This window comes from Xiphophorus hellerii, chromosome 5, assembly GCF_003331165.1.
Source record: "Xiphophorus hellerii strain 12219 chromosome 5, Xiphophorus_hellerii-4.1, whole genome shotgun sequence".
NCBI lineage: Eukaryota > Metazoa > Chordata > Actinopteri > Cyprinodontiformes > Poeciliidae > Xiphophorus > Xiphophorus hellerii.
This window is the reverse complement of record NC_045676.1, coordinates 11,748,285-11,773,503: the sequence shown is the minus strand read 5'-3', so window position 1 is coordinate 11,773,503 and position 25,219 is coordinate 11,748,285. Positions and strand designations below refer to the sequence as shown.

Sequence of the window (25,219 nt, the reverse complement as noted above, 5' to 3'; positions counted from 1 at the left end):
CCCGCAAAATCGCTGAAAGCGAGGGCGGGGTGTACGTCATGTCCGGAGATGATTGTCCAATAAGGCCGCTGCTTTCTCTCTGCTCGTTTTTTATTGGCTGACCACCTACTCTTGTTCTGTTGTTTAGTACAAACTGAAGGGAGCGACATATAGCTTACAGTAAATCACACTTCTTTATCAGTGTGATTAATTTCACTAAGGATTCCACTGATATAAATTAGTATTTTGGATCAGGAGAATTAAACGGAACTTTGGGTGTAAGGACGCCTGTTTTTTTTAACTGAACTATGCTAGCATTGCTAGCTAATTAGCCTCCGCGTCGTTGCCTCCTCTTCATGGGTTTCGGCTGTAGATTCCTGCCAGTCGTCTGACACATTAATGCCATCAGCCAGGGTGGGTTACGTTTCATTACTTTCAATATTTTCCCCAAGAAAATTTTCCGACTTTCTTTACCCGCCCAGTTTTCATTTCACACTGAAATCCCAAGATAGCAAACTCGTTAGCCATGCTTTTAGCCGAGCTAGTTGGTGACGGCTATGCCGCTAATGCGAGAGAATGTGCCTTGTTGTGGCTAAGCTAACGGGTTGTAAATATCCACCACCTGTTCTGTAGTGATTTATATCCCCATATGAGATGCCGTTTCCCTCCCAGAACTCAGGTCACATCATGAGCGGGGCGAGCTGCAAAGCTAACGGCGCCGTGTACCCCGCCTCATCCGCGGTGATGAACTCCGTGAAGAAGCCGAAGATGGAGCAGATCCAGGCCGACCATGAGCTCTTCTTGCAGGCCTTTGAAAGTAAGATTTCACCGCTTTCTATATCCTGATTTAACTTTGCTATGCTTTTTCAGAGTTCTAACCCGCTATGCAGCGAAGTTGCATTAGTTGGGCTGATCATTTCTGTCAGGCCTCCGTATTCCCACCTCCTCATAGTGTTGAACTAGACGTAAAAATCACCGAATGTGTTTGGCAGTAAAAAAAAAAAAAAAAACAGAGAAAACTTTGTTGCAGACAGTCGGGTGATGGTTTTAGGCCTAAAGGAATATGACAAAAAACGATGATGAAGAGGTTTCTAAACGACTGAAGGGACAGGACAAGCCTTTCTAATGATGATCGTCTCATCCAAATAACACAAATAAAGGACTGAAAAGGAATAAATGTGACTCTGCTAATATTTTCTTATTTATATCTTCATTTTTGCATTTTCATTCATAACAGTTAAAGTATATCAGACATCAAATTCATTATTGCACTCCAAGCAGTCATTTACAATATGATTATTGTATAAATATTGACAGTGAGGGATGCCCACGTAATTTTTTTCAGTTTTCCTCCTGCCTCTTAATCTTGATTCATTCTCTTATTCCTCCTATACCTGTTTTACCTGAAATTACGCACATCCAAGTTCAGTAACCCTCAACTGACTTACAGAGTTTACACACAGCTTTTGTTGTACTACTTATTAACATCCTTATAAAACCTGGATCTGTTTTAACTTGCCTCCAAATATAAAACCAGTGTGACTGAGGTAAACACACAGATTTGTTGCGGATCTGAGATTTAAAATACTTTCTTAATTATAGTCAGTAAATCTAGAGAATATAATGCCCCAAGTTGATATATGATGGGTCATACTTCAATATATCCTCTCTACTCTTGCTTTGACTTGACTCGCACTTTGGCTTACTTATAAGAAATATTGCACACTTTCTAAGATGTAATGCGACTTTGAGGATTTAAGTTGAGTTTATATGTTTAAAAGCTGTCTACATTTCTTTGAAACTAGAAACAAATGGCAGTAATTAAGTCAAAAGGAGATTCTGCCTTTAAAAAAGGAAAACATTTTTTAGCCTTTTCCTATATTTTAACTAGTGTTGCAGGCAATTCCAAACAGAAACCAATAAAAAAAATGTGTAATTCAGTAGAAAGCTGCCAACATACTAAAATGGTCTGATATTTGATCATCAGTTATAGAAGGAGGCTGAGAGACAGATTGAGCAGCTCAGCCAGATTTGAATATTAATACTCAATATTAATGCTCACTGTTTGTCTTATTGTTTCTAGAACCTACTCAGATATACAGATTCCTCCGTACAAGGAACCTCATTGCGGTAAGTAAACTTTTATTCCATTTCTTTTTTTCAGGAATTTATCTGCACTAACCTGACCATCCAAACTTATTCTCACCTCTTGTTATCATTTTCAGCCCATATTTTTGCACAGGACCCTCACCTTCATGTCTCACAGAAATAATCGAACAAATGCCCGAAGGTAAGTAATTAAAATTTCTGTTACACAAGTCAGCAGACCCTGTTTGAAAAATATTTAAAATGTTTTTTTTTTTAATCTGATTTGTAGGAAAACATTCAAAGTGGACGATTTGTTAAAGACAATAGATAAAATGAAACTAGAGCAGGATTCACCAAGGTAAGGAAGACCGCATCTAAGTTTTACACTTTAAATTATTTAAAGATGCTTAACGTCATCTTAACTTCAGTCTTTAACACGTATTTATTACATATCTTTTTGTATCTTTTAGCTTGTCTTCACACCTACAATTAACATTCACCGGGTTCTTCCATAAGGATGGTGAGCAATGTGGTTTTTTTTAAATTAAAAACATTTTCCAAATCAATATCTGAATGAGAATAGGTGTGCTCCTGTGAAACTTGGCACTTAATGTCAACCCGTACTGCTCTGCTAATTGGTTCTACCTGGGAAAAAAAAAAACTAATTTGCAGAAATATGGTCACAGAGGAGCCTTACAAATTACAGAGCTTACATAAGCTTGCACAGGAACATTGGCTATATTTGTGTGAGATTTTGTTGGAGACATGAAGCTTAGAGGAAGTACAGGTTTCAAATAATACAGTCTTCGACCTCTGAGGGATGTTCCATGCTTGCTATTTATACAAACACAAATGTGTTGGTTTCTTTGAACAGTGAGAAAAGAAACTCAAATCAACTTCTGATTATTGAATTAGTTGAATGTGAAAAAAAAAAAAAAAGGAAATAGCCAGAGCTGTATAAACCAACATGTAGTTTTGTCCACTTCATCAAACTGTTTATATCTTGTGTCAGGTTTTGTTTGTGGCGTCTTCATGCTCTAGTTTTCAGGTCTTTCCAAAGACCTTCAATGCATTAAGATGTGGTTTTTCATAAAGACTCAGTTAGGAATAGTGCTGTGCTTCTTTGCATCTGAGTTTGAGAGATTTTAATTCTTTGGGGTCACTGCTCTGGCGGAGGACTGATGAGCTGTGACTGAACTTTCTGAAGCTGAGCAGAACGTTTTGTTGTACCAGACCTTGGTAGTCATTGTGTCCTACACAGATCCAAGGCTTTAGTGCTCCAAGCCCCCTCCATGTTCAGCTGTAGGTTAGGGAGTTCTTTTCTCCCCCACATCCAGGGACCTTTCAACATGCATTTGACATTGAATCTCACTTCCTGGATTTTCTGTACAGCAGTTGATGTTTCTTGGTCTTCTTCCTTGGCAGCAAATATGGATAAAATGCAGCAGATGGTGAAGTCAGACAGTGACATGTCTTGACCTTAGAGTTCATCCTGATTAGTTTTGATGCCTCCTCTACCATTGACACAATCAGTCAGATTAGGCTAGAGTTGTCATATTGCACCCCTCTCTGTGTATCTTCTACCTTTTTATAAATATTTACAGCTCAGGAACAGGAATGTGCTGGGAGATTACCTTTAACACTGAAATCTATAATCCTCTGTCACAGCATCCAGATAGTTCTTAACTTTCTCTGATCCAGTTTGCTGTATACACAATCCCAAACTACCCAGCAGAATGTTTGATCTCCTTCAAACGGGTTAAATTTGACTTCAGTTTATATTAAATGGTTTACAAAAAGTTTTTACTCCTGACTATCTGATAGACTCTGTTTGATTAGGGACCAAATTTGCAACATTTGTTATTTTCAGCTGCTGCAGTTTGCTTTCACGCTGCACTGTCTTAAACAAAACCTGTTATCTGTGGTGGTGGTGCTGCACATGCAGACGCTCCAGTGGACTGGAGACTGTTCAAAAAGCGGCCTACAGCCCACAGTATTCTGGGTAAATGGAACCACCCAAAAGTGCCACTTTAGCAGGAGAACTGGCTTGTGATCTTTTGCTAAAAACAAAAGAGAAATTCTACAACTGCTAAAATCTCACAGCACTCCATTTTAGTTTACATTTCGTGAAGAAAGAAATGGTGCTCATGTCTTTTTTTAGGTTTTTGTCGCTTCATTGAGGACTTCTTGGTGCAGCGCCACCACAGGCGAGAGTCTTTCTAAGGGTTCGGTTTGTTTTACACAGTGTAGTGTGAAAGCGAATCACAGTTGTTAAAAATGTGACAAATGTCGCAGTTTTGGTCCCCAGTTGAACCAAGTTTACCAGGGAATCAGGTGTGAAAACATCCTAAAACATGACAATTTATAGACTCTTCAGGGATAACAACACATTTTCTATCTTATTTTTGCATACCATAGCATAAATAGCAACAAATTTTTATTATACTAAACGTTTTTTGGTTGACATTAGACATGCTTTTATTTTGATAGTTTTAAGTCGAGCAGTTTTTAATGGGCTGTAGCGGTACCAATAGAACCTGTCCGTGTTTGAATGTGTTTAGCTGAAGTGAATATTAACATTCTTTTATTGCTTGACAGAAAAGCCATCTCAGAATTCAGAGAACGAGCAACATTCAGTGTCGTTAGAGGTGCTACTTGTCAAAGTCTGCCATAAAAAACGCAAGGTATTGTGTAAAATTTTGAATGTGAATCCAATTATTTCTTTCTGATGTCCTCACTTCCTGCTGATGACTCTCACAATTGTCTGATTCTTTAGGATGTCAGTTGCCCAATAAAACAAGTGCCTACCGGTAAAAAGCAGGTGCCTTTGAATCCTGACTCCAAGCAGACCAAGCTGGGCTCCTGCCCCTCTTTACTCGTCCCCAGCAATGAGTTTGAGCCCAGCAACAGCCACACGGTGAAGTCCTATTCGCTCCTCTTCAGGGTGTCGCGCACTGGGAGAAGTGGTCTGGTCAATGGGGAGGCCAATGAGAATATTGGTGCGTCAATGATTTTTTTTTTTTTATGTGCAGCTGCTACTCTAATAACTTTAGATATAAAAAGTTTTGCTCACTCAGTGTTTTTTTTTTTTCCTCCATTTTTGAAATTTTCACTTTTTCCACTTAGATGTGACAGAAACTCCCAGTAGAAAGAAGAGAGGTTCAGCCCACAGAGAGGAGGGAGGGACCACAGAGACCTATATTGCACAGATGACTGTCTTTGATAAGAATCGGTGAGCGGTTCTAGTCCAATTACTTCTTTTTCTTACAGATTTTTGGATAAACCTGTTTTTAGTGAGTGAGTCCATTCCTACAGGAGGCTGCAGCTACTGGACGGAGAGTACGAGGTGTCAATGCAAGGGATGGATGAGAGTCCAGTCAGCAAGAAACGGGCGACGTGGGAAACGATCCTTGATGGCAAGGTGAGTGACCTGAGTCTGTCTCCAGATCAGCTTCTTTTCTGCTCAACTTATGAGTTCTTCTTTCAACATCTCTGCAGTTGCTTTGTCAACTCCTGCAGATCCACAGTGATAGTTGTCCAGTGTTGTTTATATGGCAGATGGAGACAAACTTCTAACTGTGACCAGACTGTGTAGTCTTCTTTGATTTTTTTAGTTTGTATGGACTGATCAGACGATGGTAGAGATGAGGCAAATATGGGGAATATATACTTTCATACACACATGGAGATAATCTTAATTTCTGTTGGATTGCTCATCTACAACCACTATCAAAGAACCAGCTGTTTGTTTTTCTCTTATAATTAGGAATGCAAGAATGTGAAAATTTGGGCCGATGTTAATATTGAATCGGCCAGTATCAGTTAATGCTAATAAATGTTGTGCATCAGTAGTTATAGTTTTTACAAAAATGGTATTGGTCAGAATCTGACACACAGATCCGACCTCAAAGAAAACCAGAAATCTTTGTTGGCCAATAAAAACCTGCTCAGCACATCGATACTTTTTCCCTTTGCTCTTGATTCTTGACTAAGACGACAGTGTGTCGGCGTCATTATTACTCTTTTCTGAGACGTTTTTACTCTGTGTGTCTGTCCCACAGAGAATCCCACCGTTTGAGACGTTTTCTCAGGGACCCACGCTGCAGTTTACGCTGCGTTGGACAGGCGATGCCGGAGCAAAGTCCACCGCGCCTGTAGCCAAACCTCTTTCAACCCGCAACTCAGAAACCACCAGCCCAATGGAGACCCGGACCAGCCACCACCGCGCAGCCCTTATGAGTACGTGTGAAGTTCAAGTCGAGATTAATTTTGAAATGTTCATACATCCTGGTCGTCTCTTTGAATGTCGATTAGTTTTTGTTAGGTCTTTTGTTTAGAGGTGTCAGAAAAGTCTAATTAAAGAAACAAAGATGGTGCACAGATGGTTGTGTGCTCTTGAATTGCTAACAGTTGTTTGGCATAAAGCATTTGGACCTAAAGTGAAGAACAGCATCGTAATTGTTGAGTCCCTTTCAGACATGAGAACTACTTTGTGTTTTATTAATTTTATTTAGAAACTGTTTTAATAATTAGTCAATTTGTGGAAGTAACGCTGACAGCTTCTTTTTAAACTTTTTTTTACTGTTTATATTCAGTTTATTGCTTTGCAGAAAATGAGTGAGTTAGTCATTACATAATCTTATTTCTGTTACTTCTCAGAGAAACATTCAGCAGAGATCAACTCATGTAGCACACAACTAAAGTGTAAGCATTACTTTTTTGCTTCATATTGCAACATAAAATTCCAGACCTAATGATGTAAATATACTAGGAATGCACCGGTTCATCATCCTATTGTCACAGCTTGCTTAATAAGTACTAAAAATACCTTTTTCTGATTCTTTTAGTTTACAGTTTAGGAAAAAATATCTCTGGGTAATCTTATAAACATTTTTATTCAAATCCAATGGTTCTTTTGTGACTGTGTGGCACACTCCTTTGTGTGTGTGAATGGCTTTCTGATTTATTTTGTGAATACTGTCCAACACAATAACCCTGATGTGCAGTTGTGACAAACTCCACTAAGCAGGTCAATCAGTGTTGTCTTTTTGGGTACAAATTGTGTCTACATCGCAAACAGTTTGAAGAGGGGATCTTAAATGCCTTCAAATCTAAACTAAACCAAAATGAAGTAACAGAAAATTGAAAACTACATTCAAATGAATGGAAGAATATCCCAAGTAAACAGAACGCTGATGAGCTTTAAATAATGGATGAGAAGAATCAGCAGGGTCCAGTCGGGGGCCGAGGAGATGAATAGGAACCATTTCCTTGTTCTGTTGTTTCAGGTCTGTTTGGCCCTTCCATTTGATCATGGATCAATTTAAATACATCAGTGTACTTAGAAGAGGTCATGTTGCCTTTTGCCGAAACGGAAATGCCCTTGAAGTCTGTGTTTCTAGAAGACTATGACCTCAAACTTAGAGAGCTGCCAACCTGGTACTTTGTTTGTCAGTTAGAAAATTTGAGGGCAAAAATCTGAAAAACAAGAAATGATAATAAAAATGTTCAGTGTTTACAGTGGGACATTTTAGAGGGTTTTCTTTTGGTTTGCTTTTTATTAAGAAAAATGCTTGTGTCTACCAATGGTATTAGAAAATAAAAACTACTGTAGTGAAATAAAACACTGAGCTGCTACACTTCAGCAAATGGACCTTAGCATCCCACTAATAGAGTAAATTGCCACAAAATAACACAAGGAGTTTAGATACTTTGGGAAAAATAGTGTATATTTTGTTTATTTGAAATTAGCCGAGTAAAGCCTGATTGGTGCATCTCTAGTATAGACATGTATTATCATCAGACTATTATTATCATCATTAGCGGTTACATAACACCATAGAGTTGGATGTTGTTTTGTCTGGAAGGGACTTCTCCAATGTTCAAATTTGTGTCACATATTTGGGAGCAAAGGAAAAGTCAGTATTCAGTTTTGTCTCACAAGCAGTTTTTTGATACTTGGTGATAAACAAACCATTAACTTGTGCATTTGTTCCTGTCAGCAGTGAAAGACTCAGTCAGCACAGACAGTCAGACGAGGAAAGAGCAGATCCCATCTGAGCCGCGCCAGAAGCTCCGTATATTTTATCAGGTACAGTAAAAAAAAAACAACACTGGGATTGGCACTGAATTACATCTTGAGACATCTGGAAAATAATAGTAATGATTTTTTAATGTTTATCTTCATAAGAAAAAGATTTGACATTTTCTTTACACCTACTTACATCCGTTGGGGGTGATTAAAACTGCTTTGTAGTGATTCTGTGACGTGTTCTTCAATAGTTCCTGTACAACAATAACACGCGGCAGCAGACCGAGGCCAGAGACGATCTCCACTGTCCCTGGTGTACTCTGAACTGCAGCAAACTCTACAGCCTGCTCAAGCACCTCAAGCTCTCCCACTCGCGTTTCATTTTCAACTATGTGGTGAGGAAGCGAGTTTGGGATGTTTTGTCTTAAAGAGTTTTATGTTGTTTTCACATCTGTAATAAATCAGCTGTGTTGGAAAAGGGGAACCATCCAAGTGTTTCAGTCTTGGTTCCAATAATGCAACGTCAGACATACTGTACAGTTTTGTGTTGTCATCCCTGTCATTTCTTAACTGACAGAGAAGTCAGTTAAGAAATGTCAGACTGTCCTCTTTTATGCATTTACAGAATAATCAAAGCACAATTAATGTTCTACCAGTTCATCTTTACTTATGTTTGTAGCATTTCTGTAGCTGTGATTAAACTGTGGATGCACATTTGCCTGCTGTTGCTTTCTGACACCACTTGGGGGCAGTGTTCAAAGTATTTGTGACAACTTAAAAATTATACAGGAGTCCTTTTTCTTTGTGTGTTGGTCCTCAGTAGGTTTGGTCCAGGTACCATCCACCCTCCTAAAGAAGTAGTTCAAGATTTGTCTCATAGATTTAAAGTACAATACATTACTTGTTTTCTTTTCTTTTTACTTCAGTGGTATTGCTGAAAAAAGTGGTTTAAGCAGCCGATTAAAGGGGACAGAAAGCTCTCAGTCAAAAAGCTCCATATATTACACTTTACAGAATGAACACCTCACCTCTATTGGTTCTTTTTGTCATAAATAAGCAAATTATCATCATGGGTCATCCAGTCTGAGCAGAAAATGTCTTGGTCTGAAGATCTGACCCAGAGCTGTGCTTGTAGGTCAGGGAAGGTGCTGTTGTATTTCCAGAGTCTCCACAACATCCAATCTCCTGTTGTTAGACGCTGCTGTCCTGGTTTCTTTCTGATTCATGTCTATCACATATTTTTTATCTGCCATGGTTTAAATCGAGAGGCGTCCCCCTTTGCTTCAACAGACTTTAAGACTCACTCCAGGACGCAGTTCACAGAAGAAGGAACAGGGATAATATTTTATCACTGTGTATCAGAGGCTCTTCCTGAAATCCAGTTAGCTCTTTTTTTGTTGTTTTCGCCCCCCCCGTTTTCCTTGTCCTTCTACCTCAGCAGAATTACTGTTTATGTTGCTATCTTAAATTTTTTGTTTTCAGAATTTTCAGGGTTGCAAGGTGACACAGTTGTCCTGTAGCAAGGAGGTTCTGGGTTTGAATCTTGGCCTGGGGTGTGGAGTTTGCTTGTTGTAGGTTCATGCATGAGTAGGTTCTGTCCAGGTATCCCAATTTCCTTCCACAGTCCAAAACATAAAGGTTTATGTCAGGAATCTCCGACTCTAGTCCTCAAGAGCTACTGCTGTTCTGCACGTTTTAGCTACGTCCCTGCTCCTTTTTTTGACAGAACTTGCTAAGTTTGCTATAATTTTAAATGCAAGGACATTGTTTTGAAAGTTTTGGCCTCTGTAATTTATCAGACATCTACAGAGGGAATTTTAGGTTATTATTCAACTTGGAGGAGATTGGTGCATCATCAGAATGATTGTTTATACCTGTGAATGACACTCACTGCTGTCACTCCTCTAGCCACAAGGCCTCGTTTTAGAAAAACAAGAGTTTTACTGGACTAGTTTACTCAGAGACTGATTCACATTTTGCATGTTTTTATTCTTGGGTTTCTACTGCTTCGAAAACAGCTTAAGAAAAAGAACAATTTTTTTTGACAAATGTCTTTTGGTACGTAGAAAACGTTTCAAAAAACCTCCCAAATGTTGAGTTACAACCAACCGGAACTGCGTTGTTACCTAGCAACCCCAGTCATGCCCACCCCATCGCCTAGCAACCCAAGTGGTGTTCTGGCACTTTGCTTACCTGGTTTTACCACTTTATACAGGCTGCTGGAAAAGACAAGGGTTTTTTGTGACTTACCATCCAGAAACTGCTTACTGCATTCTTGTTGGTTGTCCAGGAGGCTCCACTTCTGCTTTTCAAAAGATGTACGGTTGTGTAGTTGTGCATCTTTTATAGTTGCACAGCCATTATTATCAGGTGTGAGTGTAACCATTGAGTTGGGGGGACTTAACCAGAAGCTGCTTATTTGGATTTAAGTGACAAGATGCTCAAAATCAGCTCTTTCTGAAATAAACTCAGAATAGGCAAACTAAAATGTCATTGTCATAGAATTGTTTTGTGCAGAAAAATGTACAACCCGTAAAGTTATTCCAATTACTTCAAGGAATCCTAGTAGGTCACCTTTGAGGAAACCGTGTGATCAGATATCCAAGTAATTTTTTAATTTGTCTGATTTTTTTTTTTGTCTCTGTCCATGTGGTGATGCCTAATTCTCTGATCCTTTTCTCCCTTCCGAAACGTTCAGCCTCACCCCAAAGGAGCAAGGATAGATGTGTCCATCAATGAGTGCTATGATGGCTCCTACGTGGGCAACCCTCAGGACATTCACAGCCAGCCGGGCTTTGCTTTCAGCCGAAACGGCCCAGTTAAAAGGACCCCAGTTACTCACATACTGGTCTCAAGGTAAATGCCGCCTTGTTTCAACCTCTGCTACGTCTTCCCAGTTAGTTTTAATGGCTTCATTGTAGAGTCACCTAAACACCATTTGTTAATAAGCACTGGTATGTTGGATTTCAGGTAAATTGCAAAGCTTATTGAGATAAATGCTACATAATCAAAATTTTGGTTGCTTCACAGTCTGAACCTACAGTTTTATAGCAGGCTGCCTTGTCTTTCTTGCTGTTTCTAGGCCCAAGCGGACCAAACCTAGTCTGTCGGAGTTCTTGGAGTCCGAGGACGGCGAGCTGGAGCAGCAGAGGACGTATGTCAGTGGCCACAACCGGCTCTACTTCCACAGTGACAGCTGCATGCCGCTGCGGCCCCAGGAGATGGACGTGGACAGCGAAGACGAGAGAGACCCAGAGTGGCTCCGAGAGAAGACGGCCACGGTGAGAAGCTGCCATCTGGTTCAATCCTGTGACCTTTGACCTCACTTAGGCTCAATAATGTCTTTGTGAAAGTTAATTAAACAAACCCTTCAAGTTGCAAGTGTGGTGTTGGCTTTGTGTGGATAGTTTTCTTTCTGCTAAGTTTAGCTGCGCAAAGTATTCAGTCTCCTTGAACATTTCTGCCATTTTGTCATGTCAAAACCACTAACTTGTGTATTTTGTGAGATTTTATATGTAAAAGTATCTGTCTATGTAGCGGAAGCAAAAGATTCATGGTTTCATTTGTATCTTTTACAAGAGAAGCACATTTTTATTCAGTCGTCCAGGGCAAACACAAGTCTCGCCTGTGATCCCCGTTCAATCCGGGCTTTGCTTTCAGCCGAAACTAGAATTTCATCAAATTCTAGTTTGTTTGCTTAGAAAGTCTAGAGAGTGTAGCTATATAAACTGCTAGTAGCCAGGCGTGAAATAAAGAGGAGATAAAGGCCCTCATGTAAGAAAAATGAAATACTATATATTTAAATAATTTCCCTTCCTAGCTGGCTGAGGTAGATTACACTGTTTTTCAAATTAGCTGTAACTCTTTTCTTTCTTTTCCATTTGCAGCAACTGGATGAGTTCACAGACGTCAATGAGGGAGAGAAGGAGGTGATGAAGCTCTGGAACCTGCATGTCATGAAGCACGGGTAAGTTTAACAAACAGTCCGGCTTTCAAACCACACAACAGAAACACAAGAAAAAGCCGGAGTAGATTAAAAGCTTGTTGGATCATAAAAAGTTCAGGAATCCACAGTTAAAAAAAAAATAAAAAATTTAAAGCTCAAAATTCCAAAAATAATGTATAATAAAACTGGATAATTTCATTGCTTTTTGTTTTTAATGTTTGAAGCCAAAATGAAAATTGAAGCAATCATTTGATTGGTTCAATTGAAAGCACCTGTTAACTTTTCTATAATTAGTGTAGAGTTTCCATCTGAGGGTCTGGTAAAGCATACAAAAGAATTGAGGGACTTGATTAAAGTTTTAATTGAGTTAATTACAAGATCTGTAATTGGTCGTATTTTAATTGAAAATCATATATCAACAAAATAAGTAACATTTTAAGTTCCAAAACCCTTTTTGCTGCTGAATTGAATAAATAGACCCGAGTTCAACCAGAGATATTTCAGCTTAAGGTAACTTGCTTCTTGTGATTTTGATGAGTTTTCATTTCACTTACCTTTATGCCCGTCAGTGACCAAGATCAGAAATCTAAGGAACAATTATGAAGATGGAGTTATTCATAATACATATCGTCATGGAAACATTTTTCTCTGTGGGAATAAAAATCCCGCACTGCTAATCACCTGTCAGCAGAAAGAAAGTCTTTTCTTGACTTGTCTTGTTCTCCATCACCTTGGAAACATTTATCGATGATGTCATGGGGGCGTAATTATATAAACCCTAGAAAAATAGGAAGTATCTCATGCCTCCCTGACCTGACACCTGTTGATGCAGTTTGACCGATGTTAACTTTTGTTTTGCTTTGTTCATTTCATCCAGCTTTATAGCGGACAACCAGATGAAACAAGCCGTCATGCTTTTCGTGGAGAACCTCGGCGCTCACATCATCCGCCGCAACCTCTGCCGCAACTTCCTCTTGCACTTGGTCAGCATGCACGACTTCAACCTGGTGAGCACGGCCACCATCGACGAGGTGATGGCGAGCCTGCGAGAACTCAAAGAAGAGCTGCCGGACGCCAAGGAGGAGCAGCAGGACGAGGCGATGGGGCCTGCGGGAGGCTACAACGGCAGCGCCGTTACGTCCAGCGGAGGGAAGCAGGGCAAGCGGACAAAAAGCGCTCTAACAGACTGATGTCGGTCTGGATGGACGGGACAGAGACCCACATGGGGCTTTATGATTTTGTTTTCTGGTAAATCAAGGAACATTTCCAACCCTTTGGTGCTTAGATAGGCTAACAAACTGGCAGTCGGAGGATCTGAGCTGACCAGTACTGAGGCTTAACAGGTTTCTGAAACTTGAGAACTGAACCAAATATGAACAATAATGACAGCGAATCACCCACATCCGAGATGATGCAAATTGGTCCTGCTTTTACCACACTTATCGTAGGAGCCGCCAACGTCCCCTTTTTATGGGAGAATGAACAAAGTGTGTCTCCTCTTATTTCACAACTGATTTAACGATGTTGTGGAGGATTGTATGAAGGCTACAGTTAAAACTGTACTGAGGACTTTGTCGCTATTTGTACACATAAAATTTAACCATGTTTATAACTTTTAGCTGATTATTTTAGCACTTCTTGGTTGTTTCTAGAAAGTTAAATCAACAATTTAAAAAAAAAACACACAAATATTACGCCACATACAATATTGAGGATTGTTTTGATGCTCTCATTGGTGAAGAAATTGGCTGTGGATTATTTAATGCACATATGAGAGCCCTGTACAGAAAATCAAATCTGTAGTTGACATTAAGGCCTGATCTCTATGAATCCTGCAAAGTTTGTGTCGGGATCCCAGCATGGTTATTGTTGGCAAGTTGTCCTGAAAGTAGTGTTATAGTATATTCAATCTTGAACATGGTAAATTCAAATTTTGTTTTCATCAACTCGTAAGTGTTTCTGTGAGAAAGCTTAAGGAAAGACAGGGAAATCAGTGGGATACTTTTATTTTTCCTAGAAACCAGCAGCACATCACTCTCTGTGGCATGTTTGGTGAGTAGTATCAAAAATAGCATACTTGGTTTTCCGATGTCAGCATCTGCAGGTTTTCCTATTTTCAAAGTTGTTTTACTGACGTCATCAGTAGAGGAAATATGTTTTCATGTAAATCACATGAACTGTTTTTAGCTGTGTCCCGTTCCTGGTCTAGTGACCGACAAGTTGCAGTTTTTCTCTTATAGCGGTAGGTTGTTTATTTTAATGCTTGGTCCTTGTTAGATACAGTTTATGCCAAAGGGGGATATTTTCACCAGTCTTTTTTATTATTATTATTATTTTAACTTCAGAAAACTTTTATTTTCAGTCCTATTTTCTTGTGCACATGAAACTGTCACTATTTCAATCAGACAGCCAAACTACCCATATAGTTTTTCTGTTCACCGTTTATTGAGGCTGACATATTCATCAATACTGTCTGAACACATTGTGTACTTTGGAGTATTTTATATTTAAAGAAATAAAATACATTTGCCCTTACTGAAGCCTGTGATGATTTTATGAATTTGCATGGAGATAAGCATTTTTATTTTGGAGTAATCAAAGCTTTGACCGTAATGGTCCATGTACAGTTGAGACCAAATTTTTTCACATGCCTGGCAGATTAGGGTTTAAAGTGAAATTTAATAAGGTTTAGTAGGTTTCTTTTACAGGTTTGCCTTGAACGTGCAATAATGGAAACCTATTTCTGCCATGAAAGAAAAAATAAAAGCCCAACAGGAAGTCATAATTTTATCTTTCAAAATCATAATTACAAGATACGTTACATGTACATGTCACAATGTGTATTTATGTAGGATCTATATAAAAATGCACATATGCTATATGTAGCATCTGTTTCTTGTTTTAGCCTGTAGATGACAGTAGAGACTTCATTATCTTGGTGAGTAGTGGTGCATTACTCAAAATAATAGTAATAATAGTCATTTTTTAAACTTAATTTTTTACATTTGTTACAACAGACATAGCAACCGCTTAGTAGATCACAATAACATTAAGTGCTTCTGTGTTTTCAGTGTTTCAGTTATTTCATTGAGAGTAACTGTTTGATTTTTTTATGTCACAGAGAATCATAGCACTCTACAAAACACTCAACAATGATGATGACAGCAATTTAAGATCAAATGTGAATGGATGCCGGTGGATGATATGATGGGGTTTTGGCTACATTTACAACCATGAATTGCTGTGCAAAACAAACAAACAAAAAAAAAAATCAATCATGAAAGTTTTATTGACTAACTATCTGACCGAAGCTCTGCAGCATTGCCAGCTAAAAACGACAGTGATGTTTTCTTTGAACTAAAAATGGTCTCGGTGTTTCTGTGATGAGATACTGAAGCGGACTGATGATGTGTGAAATTGCTCCCACAGCTCTGCAGCGGAGCAAATTCTCCATCCTTGGCTACAGCATGGCTGAATGAAACTACAGAGAAGAAATACAACTTGAAAACCTTCTTGCTTTATTGTGTTTGTTTATGTCTCATCGTGTGGTATCATAGCTGGAGTTGTGAGTGGCTTTACATGTTTGATTTTAGTTCAGACTGAACTATTTTGCATCAGCTTCCATATGGTGTTTTCCACAGTTCAGCGCTCTCTATCCTCAAAGGAAAGGGGGGGATGCTGTCGCCTCGCTGCTCTCCACAGATCCACTTCTTTTTTTTCTACATGAAAATATTTGTCTGAGATTCATTTCCAAACACTCTGAGTTTCCTGCTGCAATCTTCTTGAGAGTTAAAATTAGAATATCAATTTTCTAGTAAGTAAAGTATGTGAGAAAAGTAGTCATTTTTACAGCAGAGGTGAAAGATTCCTGAAGATAGTTGGATCAACATATGTTGTGGTTGGTTATCATTGCCGGTTAGCGATAATACGTAATATTGTAAATAAATAATTAATCAATAATCAGTAGTTACAGATAATTTTCAGCAAATGTGGGCATGTAAAGATAATTTACTGCTCTTTTTTTCCAGAAAGTGGATGAGTTTAAGTGGCCCTTTGTTTATCGTAACTTAATTTTGCTTAAAACTAATCAGAAGATCTTTCTAACTTTCAACTGGATCAAGATGGAACACCGTAGGGTTGGGTTCTGGGCCAGGCCAACATAAGGTAAGGTAATTTTATTTATACAGCATATTTTCAGCAACAAGGCAGTTCAAGGTGCATTATGTGAATTAGAAGGAAATAAAAACAAAACCAAAAGAAAGACAAAAAGGTAAAGTACAAAGCTAAATATTGTCTCCCCATGTTTAATAAGAATAAGTAGTCCATGATTTATAAACTAAAAGGGGTTTCTTAAGTTTGTTCTGGAGGTATGAAGCTAGATATTGGTTCCAGTTGTTCTGGGTTGAGTTCTAGCTAAATGTTGGTTCTCCATGTTTGATTTTTGCTGTGGGTTGTAGAACAAGAACCTTGCATACAGCAAGGTTAAGCTTTTGAACTCCCCAAAAAATGGATAAAATGCCTGGTTGTTCATAATTAGACTTCTGTCTGAACAATTCACGACCCCAAAGTGACCGGCATGCACACCTCACACCGCACCACATTTTTTACAGAAATAATATTGGCTGCCGCCGTGTACGGATCGATTTAAAGTTATTCAGCAGTTGTTGCCTTTAGGGGTGAAGACTATTGTGCTGTTTGCTTGGTGTGATGATACTTGAAAATATCAAGTCCACACTGATTCATGAGCATAAAAACAATGTTTGGACTTGTTGAGATTTTCTCCTTGGCGTTAAGATCAATATCTTACAGTTACTATTTCAGCAATAACAGACAGCAGGAAGGAATAGCAGTGCTTCATTTCAAGCAGACAAAGGGAAACAATGAGTAGTAGCTCTTTAATCTGAAGATCTGCTGTTGTCAAGTCAACATCCTCTCCGCCGAATGTGTCTTCAGTACAAACAAAGCTGTAACTACAAGGCAGAGAGGCGACGCAGTTTCAGACTGCATATTCTTTATATATTATTGTTGTGTTTTTCTACTGGCTGCTCAAGCAGAAACTCCATTAACCTCCTGCTTATTTATGTTCTGCAAAAAGCTTCGAGACATCATTATGAAGTCAGATGAAATCCTCACTGTTCAGAAATGAAAAAGAAATGCAGATTGACATTTTAAAGGCATCATGTTCATCTTGAAATGCAGTTGGTACATCTTTGTCCCTTTTTGACTTGATCTAATGGCTCCCTGTATGTCTCACCATTATTCCCCATTTCGGTGTCAGAACACAAAGAGCAGCTGATTGTTTACTGGATGACACTTTTTTGTCTTTCTCTCTTTTTTAACACTGAGGGTTTCGGCTGGAGTAGAACATTGTTCATACAGCGGCTTGTGTAAGTTTTTTATTTTTTTACGTTTTGCCATTTAACACCCACAGCCTTCCATGTATTTTATTGAAATGCTTTTCGGCAAACAAGCAGAAAGTAAAAGAGTATTAAAAGTGGAGGAAGAATCATTATTTTACATATGAACAGCATGTGTTTCCAGCTATAACCCAAAATAACATCCAAAATAACAATACATTCAACAACCAACCAGAGCTACAATAGCATAGTTCCGATGAAAATACAGTCACGATAGAATGGCCTAGTCAAAGTCCACACCTAAATTCAGTGGAAATATTTGAGCAAGAATTTGAAAATGACTCTCTGTCTGAGTTTTAGCTATTTTCCAAAGAAGAATGAGTAAAAATCAGGCGTTTGAGCTGAATTCATAAACACTACTTTGCATTTGTCTGTCACATAATATTCCAATAAAATACATTTAAATGTATGGCTATAGAGTGACAAAATGTGGAAAAGAAGTGAGGAACAATTTGATTCCAAGCAATTGTATTTATCCTAATATGCTGAAAGTACAGAAGGTGGAAAATGTTTTTCTGCTGAAGGAGTGGTGTTAATCTGAAACTCTTCTGAGAGTTTCAGATTAACTCTCAGAAGTTAATCTGAGAGTTAATCTGGCAGGTTGCTGCTCTGCTCTCTATCTATCTCTATCCAGGGAATTTTTTTATCTGCGCTTCAAGAAAAAGTTTTCAACATCTGTTATGAGCAGAGTTGCAGTCGAAAATGGAACCCCCTCCACTCTGTATTTTGTAAGATGTTCCTCTGATTTATCTTTTCCACTTACATTTGGAAATAACACGTGCAAAATTAGTTTTTACACAGCAGAAAGCAGCTTGGAGAAAATATTTGCCGACGCCGATCAGAAGAAAATTGACAGCAGAACTTCTGCAAGCCTGCAGGGACAATGTGAGTTCATTTCTCCTGCCTCTTTATGCAAAAAGGGGCATGCTTGCATCTTTAGTGTTTATTTTTAGCCTGAATAAGGCCTGTGCGTAATCGAGCCTGACAGACAAATTCAAAGAAGCAGTGTCAGTACTTGCGGAACGTCTCTGAGGCAGCAGAAATCTTAACAGCCGTAAACTCCAGCACTGGCCTACATACTGGATGTTGATCAAGTACTGCTGATGAGAAATAACAGAAGGTGTGCGTCCCCACTAGGGGGCTTCTCAGGGGCGCCGCATAGGGGGGAAAAGTGATGACAATTCTAAAGCCCGCTGACCGACAAGGGGCCCTCCACAATTTATTTATTTATTTTTTGTTCATAGAAATAAAATAAAAAAATTGGGACCCTGTCAATTACAAAATTAATCATATTGGGTTTTTGAAGATTGTTTTTAGCAGTAAAAATTAAATGTTACCCCTCCCAGACCAAAAACCACACATCCATATTTGCCCTGAACTGAGCAGCGGGGGTAGGGGGGCAATTAAATTTTTTGTCAGAGGGCCCAAGATCCCTGGCAGCGCCCCTGGGGCTTCTAAATGAAACTTTCAATTGTTAGAAAGGTGTTGCCTCCCTTTGTGTTTAGTTTCTTAGTTTATTTTTGTTCTATGAATTTGGATTTATTTCTCTTAGATCAGTTAGTATTCTTGGACTTCTTTGGTGGTTTCTGTGTCTTGCTGTATCTGGTGCTTATTATTTACCTTGCCTCTGTTTACGTTCCTCCACAGCTGTTCCTAATTTCCCGATTATCTCACCTGTCATTCTCCACTTTCACCTCAGTATATAACAGCACTGGTTATTATTGTTCTTAGCTCAGTCCTCCTGTTTGTTCTCCGTTTCCCTGTAAATTCTCCTTATTGTTTATAGAACAGTTTAGTAATAAACAGTCTGTCTCTATATGTGGATCCTTTATTAACCCTAAACGTGACACAGACACAGAAAGCATAAAGCTCAGTGTTTTCCTCTGTAAGATATTCAGTGGCATATCCATGCAAATGCTTTAAACATTGGGCTTCTATATTTTTGTGTGGAGGGTTGGTGTATTTTAATCTTTAAATGTTCACAGTTTCGAAAAACAAAAATGATGCAAATGTTCTTTTCGCAGATCTTCCATGGAAAGCTCATCGACACGTTGAGGACTGAAACCGGTTGCAGTTGAGGCTGAGTGTCAGAATAATCCAGTGACAGAAGTAGGACGGCTCATGCAGTTGTCACGCTTCAAAAACAAACCCACAGAAAAAACCCCAATACTGTCTCCATCATGAAAGGTTCAGCGGTCTTGGATCAGTCAGCTCTCGAAGTGGGAAAAGCTTACAAACCTTTTCAAAGTGAGTGAAAATCCAGCAGGATGCATTACAAGACACGTTTCAGTTTTCTGTGTTAAACCGAATTAAGAAGAGGAAGATTGCCATAATCTGTAGGAGTTTGGGCTTTTTCTTTGATTTGTGTTTCTGTTTTACTTTTTTTGTTTTGTTTTGTTTTCCTTTTGGATGCACCTATAATTCTTTCCTCTATTTTGTGTACTATCTGGTTTAATATTTTTGTAAATGTAGAGGTTCTTCAAATTGTGTTCATCTTCGCTTAGTTTCTAATTTGTGATTTGCCTCCTGCTTATCTTTCACCTTCCCTTAGCTTAGCCTGACAGCATTCTCCTTTTCTCAGCTGTTTTTTTTATCTTATTTCTCATCTGCTTGTGTGCTCTTTCTGTCTCTCTGTCTCTCAGCTGCTTCCACTTCCCTCTGATTAGTTCCTCTGGTTTCCCTGTCATTCCCATTCCTTGTCCAGAGTATTCACACTTGCCTAGCCTCATTGCTCCTCATTAGTTCCCGTCACTATAAATCCTTCATCCATTGTTCTTTGTTCTAATTTATTGCATTTTCTAATTGTCATTTCTTGAGAACATTTGTAAATGTATTTTTTGTTTTTTGCTTTATAATTAAACCCTTCTTCGCCCTACCTGCTGCTTCCTGTTGCTTCCAAAATGTGCAATGTTTCCCACAGGCTGTCACATCTTATTGTAACATGCTTTAGTCAAATAAACCACAGCTACCAGGATATAGCGTTATGCATTTTGTTTTTTAAATGAACAAAATGAAATTTTGACCTAATCTTGGTAATTATTAAAAGGACAGTATTATGTAAAATTAACTTTTGTTTAGCTTTATGTCATGTTTTAATGTCACCATCAAAAATGAGTCTGGAGTGTTGCCTTGATTCTTTCATTCATGTTAGAGCATGAATGAATGTTAAATCCTTTAATTTCCCAGGGCAGACAATCAGCTGTGCAAAACGCCTGGGTGGACCGAGTGCCGCCTTGGAGACGCAGCTCCTCCTCAGAGCGGATGTTTCCAAGCTTCAGAGCTTTCTCCTCACAGAGCTAAAAGCCTTTTGATTCAATCTCGAACTAATTGCTTAGCTTGCATCACCAGAAGGCAAGGTAAGCCATTTTTTGGGTATTGAAATTTTCAGGATGGTTTTTTTAAAAATCATACACATAATCGTAGCGATAAAAATTTAGTCTTATATGTTCAATATTTAAGTTTGTTTCTAATGACACATACTTTTCAAACAAGGTGCCCTTTTTCCACCGGAGCAACTGTTCCCAAAATGTCTGTGCACGCCACTGCTGCCCACCCACTATAGAGCCTTTATTCAATTATAAGGAAAAACCATCCAAGTCGTGTAGAGTTGAGTTGCGTCGACAGGTCGGTGGAAATTTTCATAAGTGATGTTCTTGATTAGGGAGTGATTTGAGTGTGAACAGTTTGGTAATTAAGGCTGTCGTTTTGTCAGTAAATGAGACAAGGTGTCTGCTGTGAGACTGACAGCAGGTGGCAGAGGTGGAGGATGAAGTAGATTTTTAAAGGTGTCAGCAGTACAGTGAATCTAATTAATGCAGAAAATCTTTTTTATAGAAATGTAAAGCAATGTGTGCTTTCTTAATGGATATGTAGTTATATCAGTATATAAAATACTTAACACCGAGTGTATTTCAGTACATCCTACAGAGTCCTCTCTTTGTGGTGCTCTGGTGGAGTGACACATAGTCTGAATACAGAGCCAGGCGATCTTTTTTTTTTTCCTCCCCCCTTTTCCACACCCAAAAGCTCATCTCATCAACTCCATTCTGCTGAGACTGAACATCAGCCAAATGAGCACTGCCGCAGTCTGTTACAGTTTAACTCTTATCCCGGCCGCCTTGGCTCTATTTCTGGCATGAATACTTCCTATGATGACTCCACACCCCTGGCATAGTCTAGTAATAAGAGACACGAAATGAAGGGCAGCAGGTGGCGAGCTGGTGTGAAAGAATAATTATACCAAGGCCTGAACCAAAAGACAAAAGCTAATTGTAGCAGTTGGTAAAATTAGCTTCAGATTCTAAAAATTGAGAGAGAGATATTGCCAGATGATATTTTGAGAGAATGGTTATGGGGGGTTAGGGGGAAAGAACATTTAAGGATGACTTTGTAGCTAAAAAGAGCTTAAAGCTCTGACTTTGCTTGAACACCCACTCAAACATTTTACCCTCTGAAAAGACATTTGCAGAAGGACATCATTAGATTGAGTTGAAATGATCCTTTATCACATAGATAATGTTCCTGAGATGGTTAAAATATGAATAACAGGAAGGTTAGTACCCTGAAGCTGTTATGGAAATCTGTTCATTTAGATGCATATCAGCACATGTCAAATGATGCTCTTCTTGGTCTATTTCTGCAAGTTTAGAACGTAGTAGTCTTTTTTGTTTGTTTCTTTAGGGTTGTTTTAAATTAACTTATTCTTGGGTTATTCTCTTCTTAAAACGACTTTTAGACCTGGATTTACTCTGCAGCTTCATCCAGAAAGCTGCTCTTAGCTAGTTTTTATTTATTTTTATTTTTTGGAACTGTCTCTGCTCTGGAGAAGAAAAGTTATTACTTGTATCTCAGCTTTGGAGTCAGACTGATTGACAGGACTGATTTTTCCACAACACAAAATATTGTTTACTTTTCTGCACCTTGACATTCTCACATCACCCAGACTTTCCTTCATGTCCTGTGAGGCTTTGAGGACTCCAAGGTGGGTCATAAATTATTAAACCCAACCCAGGACAAATAAGATGTTTGATTCCTGATGATGGTGTTTTCTGGGCCATGAAGTTGATGGACCCAAAGGTTTCCATCCTAGATTTTCTTTTTTGTTTTTCTTTTGCTCTAAGCTTTTCTTTTTCTTACTCTCTTTCTCTGGGTTTCTTTCTTCAAACTTTACAATCCAATGAGAGAGATGTTATTACAACTTTTGATAATAAGACTTTTATCAACTATTTTGCACTTTTCTTTGCCTTTCTTTGTTTGTTTATGGATGGATGGATGGATGGATGGATGGATGGATGGATGGATGGATGGATGGATGGATGGATGGATGGATAGAAAATCTTTCCATTCAGTCTAGTGTTTCTTCTGATTTGGTTTTAGATTATTTGGCTTTTAAGCAAAGAATTAAAATGTAAAAACATTTATGCAATAAGTTTCATTGAAATTATGCATTTATGAAGGCTGCTGCTTTGTAAACCCATTTATTTTCCAGATCTTGGATAAATAAGGACTAGCAATGATCTGCTTTAAGTTGAAACTACAGTGGATATATAAATAGGTTTAGTTTGCTAGTTCATAAGTATCACATTGATTGATTTTTCAGGACGTGGTTGTAATTTTGTAGTTTGATTTATTTTAAGAATTTCTTTGTTTGTTTAAAAAAACACTAAAAATTATTCTGTGAAATATCCATATTTTATCCTTTCTTCTGACATATTGATTGTTCCTCATTATCATCATGTTTATCTAATCTACCCTAAAGTCATCCCTAATCCTGTTAATTCTGACTTCCTGCAGACCAAAGTGCTCTTACAGTCTCTATTACAGATGCGAGGGTTCTTTGGTCAGTCAAACACCCTAACACAAACCTGAGTGCCATCATGTTAACATGTGTAAAGCTTCTTGAAATACATTATTCATCTCATTAACTTGATGATTATTCTATGCTGCTGCTTTGTCAAAACCTCATCCTCTGAGCCAACAACAGAGAAGGGTTATTAATATTTCTAAGTTAGAAAATGTGTATTTTTCCTGTTTTGGGGTCTAAATCATTCACCTTTGTGACTATCTGTTGAATTGCCTCAAGGAATTGTATTTTATTTTGGAAAAATTACATGTTTCTTAGTTTCTTTGTCTGCTTTTGCTGCCACTAGTCTCATCCATTATAAATGTTCAGTGCAAACACAGCAGTTGTCTGGCAGGTACTGTAATTACTGTGGCGTCTTTACATGGATTTGTAACACATTTAGCTGTGACTGTGATGCTACAAAGTTAGACTGAAAGCTGGGTAAAAGTTGGCGCCTTGCCTCCAGGATACACCAAGGCAATTTTTCCATCTGACAAACTGTGGACATAATTTTAGTTATTTGACAAAAAAAAACTTGCTTGCAGAAAACACACATGCTCATTTCATCAGCAAAATAATCATTATTTACCTTTTAAACCTCTAACCACATAACACTATTCTTCTTAAATTGACCTTAAATGTCTGGATAGCTTTCAGTTTTACTTTTCTACCATCCTGCAGTAGCTAGTTGCGCTGCAGTGATAATACAACAAAATCTAAACAATAGACTTTTGTTTCTGCTGCTGTTTTTTTCTTACCTAGAGCTATTATACCAGCACATGTAGTTGACTTAATTGTATCCTCTCACTGACGGTTGTTTCATCTTTTCTCTGATCACAGTATTATATTCAATAAACTTGAATATTTGCTCTGATGAGGCTCGTTTCTGGTTAAATTATTGACCACCTTCCCTCTGTTGAGGCAGGAAAAGCATTGCAAGCACTCTTTGTGCGTTATCTCTTTCCTCGCAGGCGGTAGAGCTCCAGGCAGTGCTGGCAGGCGCAGCCTTCAGCACGGGAGGAGAATGTTTTGGCGAAACCACTTCAACATCAGAATGGAAAAACAAGAAAATGGACATACTGGTCATACAGGAGATTTTCTCAAAACAATCTGAGCATTCTGGTGGTCAGCATGGCAGGTTCTTTAGGAGGCTCCTACAAGGTTTGTCCTCCTGTGTAATTAAAACTTTAACTTGTCATAAAAGTAATAATTCTAAATTAAAAACTTGTCAGAAAAAGAACAATCTGTCACTCTGTGGCCTCACTTGTACATAAGTTTTTATGTCAGAGTCTGCACAGTGGCTCAGTTGGTAGCACTGTTATCTTGCAGCTAGAAGGTCCTTGGTTTGATTCCCAAGATCTGTCTTTGAAATTATAAATGTCTTACGGGTCAAACCTAAGCTGAAGTGTTTTTGTATATTTTTTCTTCACATTAAATATTTATTTTATTGTGCATTTGTTTGGCATTTGGGTCCTCACCATGTAAAGAATGAGGCAGAAAAAAAAATCCACAATACATGTGTATGTTCCACAATCAGTAAATCAGATTAACTTCTTCATTGTGCCTGCAATCACCCTCCTTGTGTATGTAAACCTCCCTTGCTTTTCTGTTTTGTCAGCTCTTCCTCTAGGCTACATGTAGTTATTTCATTTTCGGTCCTTGATTTCAGTCCTTTATGTTCCCTGTTTGCGTTTCCATTTGAACTTTGTTTTTTTGCTCTGGACTTCCTCTGTTTGTTGTAAATGTTTTCTCCCTGTAACCTCTGTTTCACTATATACCTGCCATCTATTTGCAGGTATCTCCAGAAATATAGTTGAAATCTCTTCCCATTCTCATTAGCCCAAAATTGTCTCCTCTTGTGATCTGAATAGTGGTTGTCAGACGGAAGAGTTCCCCCAGAAATGCCACTGCATAAA

At 38.5% G+C, this 25,219-nt stretch overlaps 1 protein-coding gene and 2 long non-coding RNA genes across 7 annotated transcripts; 2 read left to right on the top strand and 1 right to left on the bottom strand.

The window, feature by feature from the left end:
* Positions 1 to 86: 86 nt before the first annotated feature.
* On the top strand, positions 87 to 14,579 carry suz12b (SUZ12 polycomb repressive complex 2 subunit b). 5 transcript variants are annotated; one of them, XM_032562363.1, is made up of 18 exons: positions 87 to 393; positions 652 to 796; positions 2,063 to 2,109; positions 2,205 to 2,269; positions 2,357 to 2,425; positions 2,538 to 2,587; positions 4,666 to 4,751; positions 4,844 to 5,066; positions 5,194 to 5,299; positions 5,386 to 5,488; positions 6,129 to 6,306; positions 6,727 to 6,771; positions 8,070 to 8,158; positions 8,350 to 8,493; positions 10,797 to 10,954; positions 11,181 to 11,379; positions 11,986 to 12,065; positions 12,922 to 14,579. In XM_032562363.1, the coding sequence occupies exons 1-18, from the start codon at positions 379 to 381 to the stop codon at positions 13,232 to 13,234; spliced, it is 2,115 nt and encodes a 704-aa protein (XP_032418254.1). In that variant the 5' UTR covers positions 87 to 378; the 3' UTR covers positions 13,235 to 14,579. The 5 variants fall into 5 exon arrangements, with proteins under 5 accessions (XP_032418254.1, XP_032418253.1, XP_032418252.1 ...); XM_032562362.1 differs by having other exon boundaries at positions 5,383 to 5,488; positions 8,073 to 8,158; XM_032562361.1 differs by having other exon boundaries at positions 5,383 to 5,488.
* Positions 14,299 to 25,219, bottom strand: LOC116719727 (uncharacterized). Its single transcript, XR_004339256.1, has 2 exons — positions 24,062 to 25,219; positions 14,299 to 15,763 (listed from the first exon to the last, which is right to left on the bottom strand). It is a non-coding gene; the product is annotated as an uncharacterized LOC116719727 (long non-coding RNA).
* On the top strand, positions 16,508 to 21,161 carry LOC116719726 (uncharacterized). Its single transcript, XR_004339255.1, has 3 exons — positions 16,508 to 18,346; positions 19,486 to 19,708; positions 20,648 to 21,161. It is a non-coding gene; the product is annotated as an uncharacterized LOC116719726 (long non-coding RNA).

What these genes read in the sequence shown, in the direction of transcription:
- suz12b (XM_032562361.1), top strand. An exon ending in CGGGTTCTTCCATAAGGATG is followed by an intron (nt 2,588 to 4,665) that starts GTGAGCAATGTG and finishes ATTGCTTGACAG; the next exon opens with AAAAGCCATCTCAGAATTCA. An exon ending in AAACGATCCTTGATGGCAAG is followed by an intron (nt 5,489 to 6,128) that starts GTGAGTGACCTG and finishes TCTGTCCCACAG; the next exon opens with AGAATCCCACCGTTTGAGAC.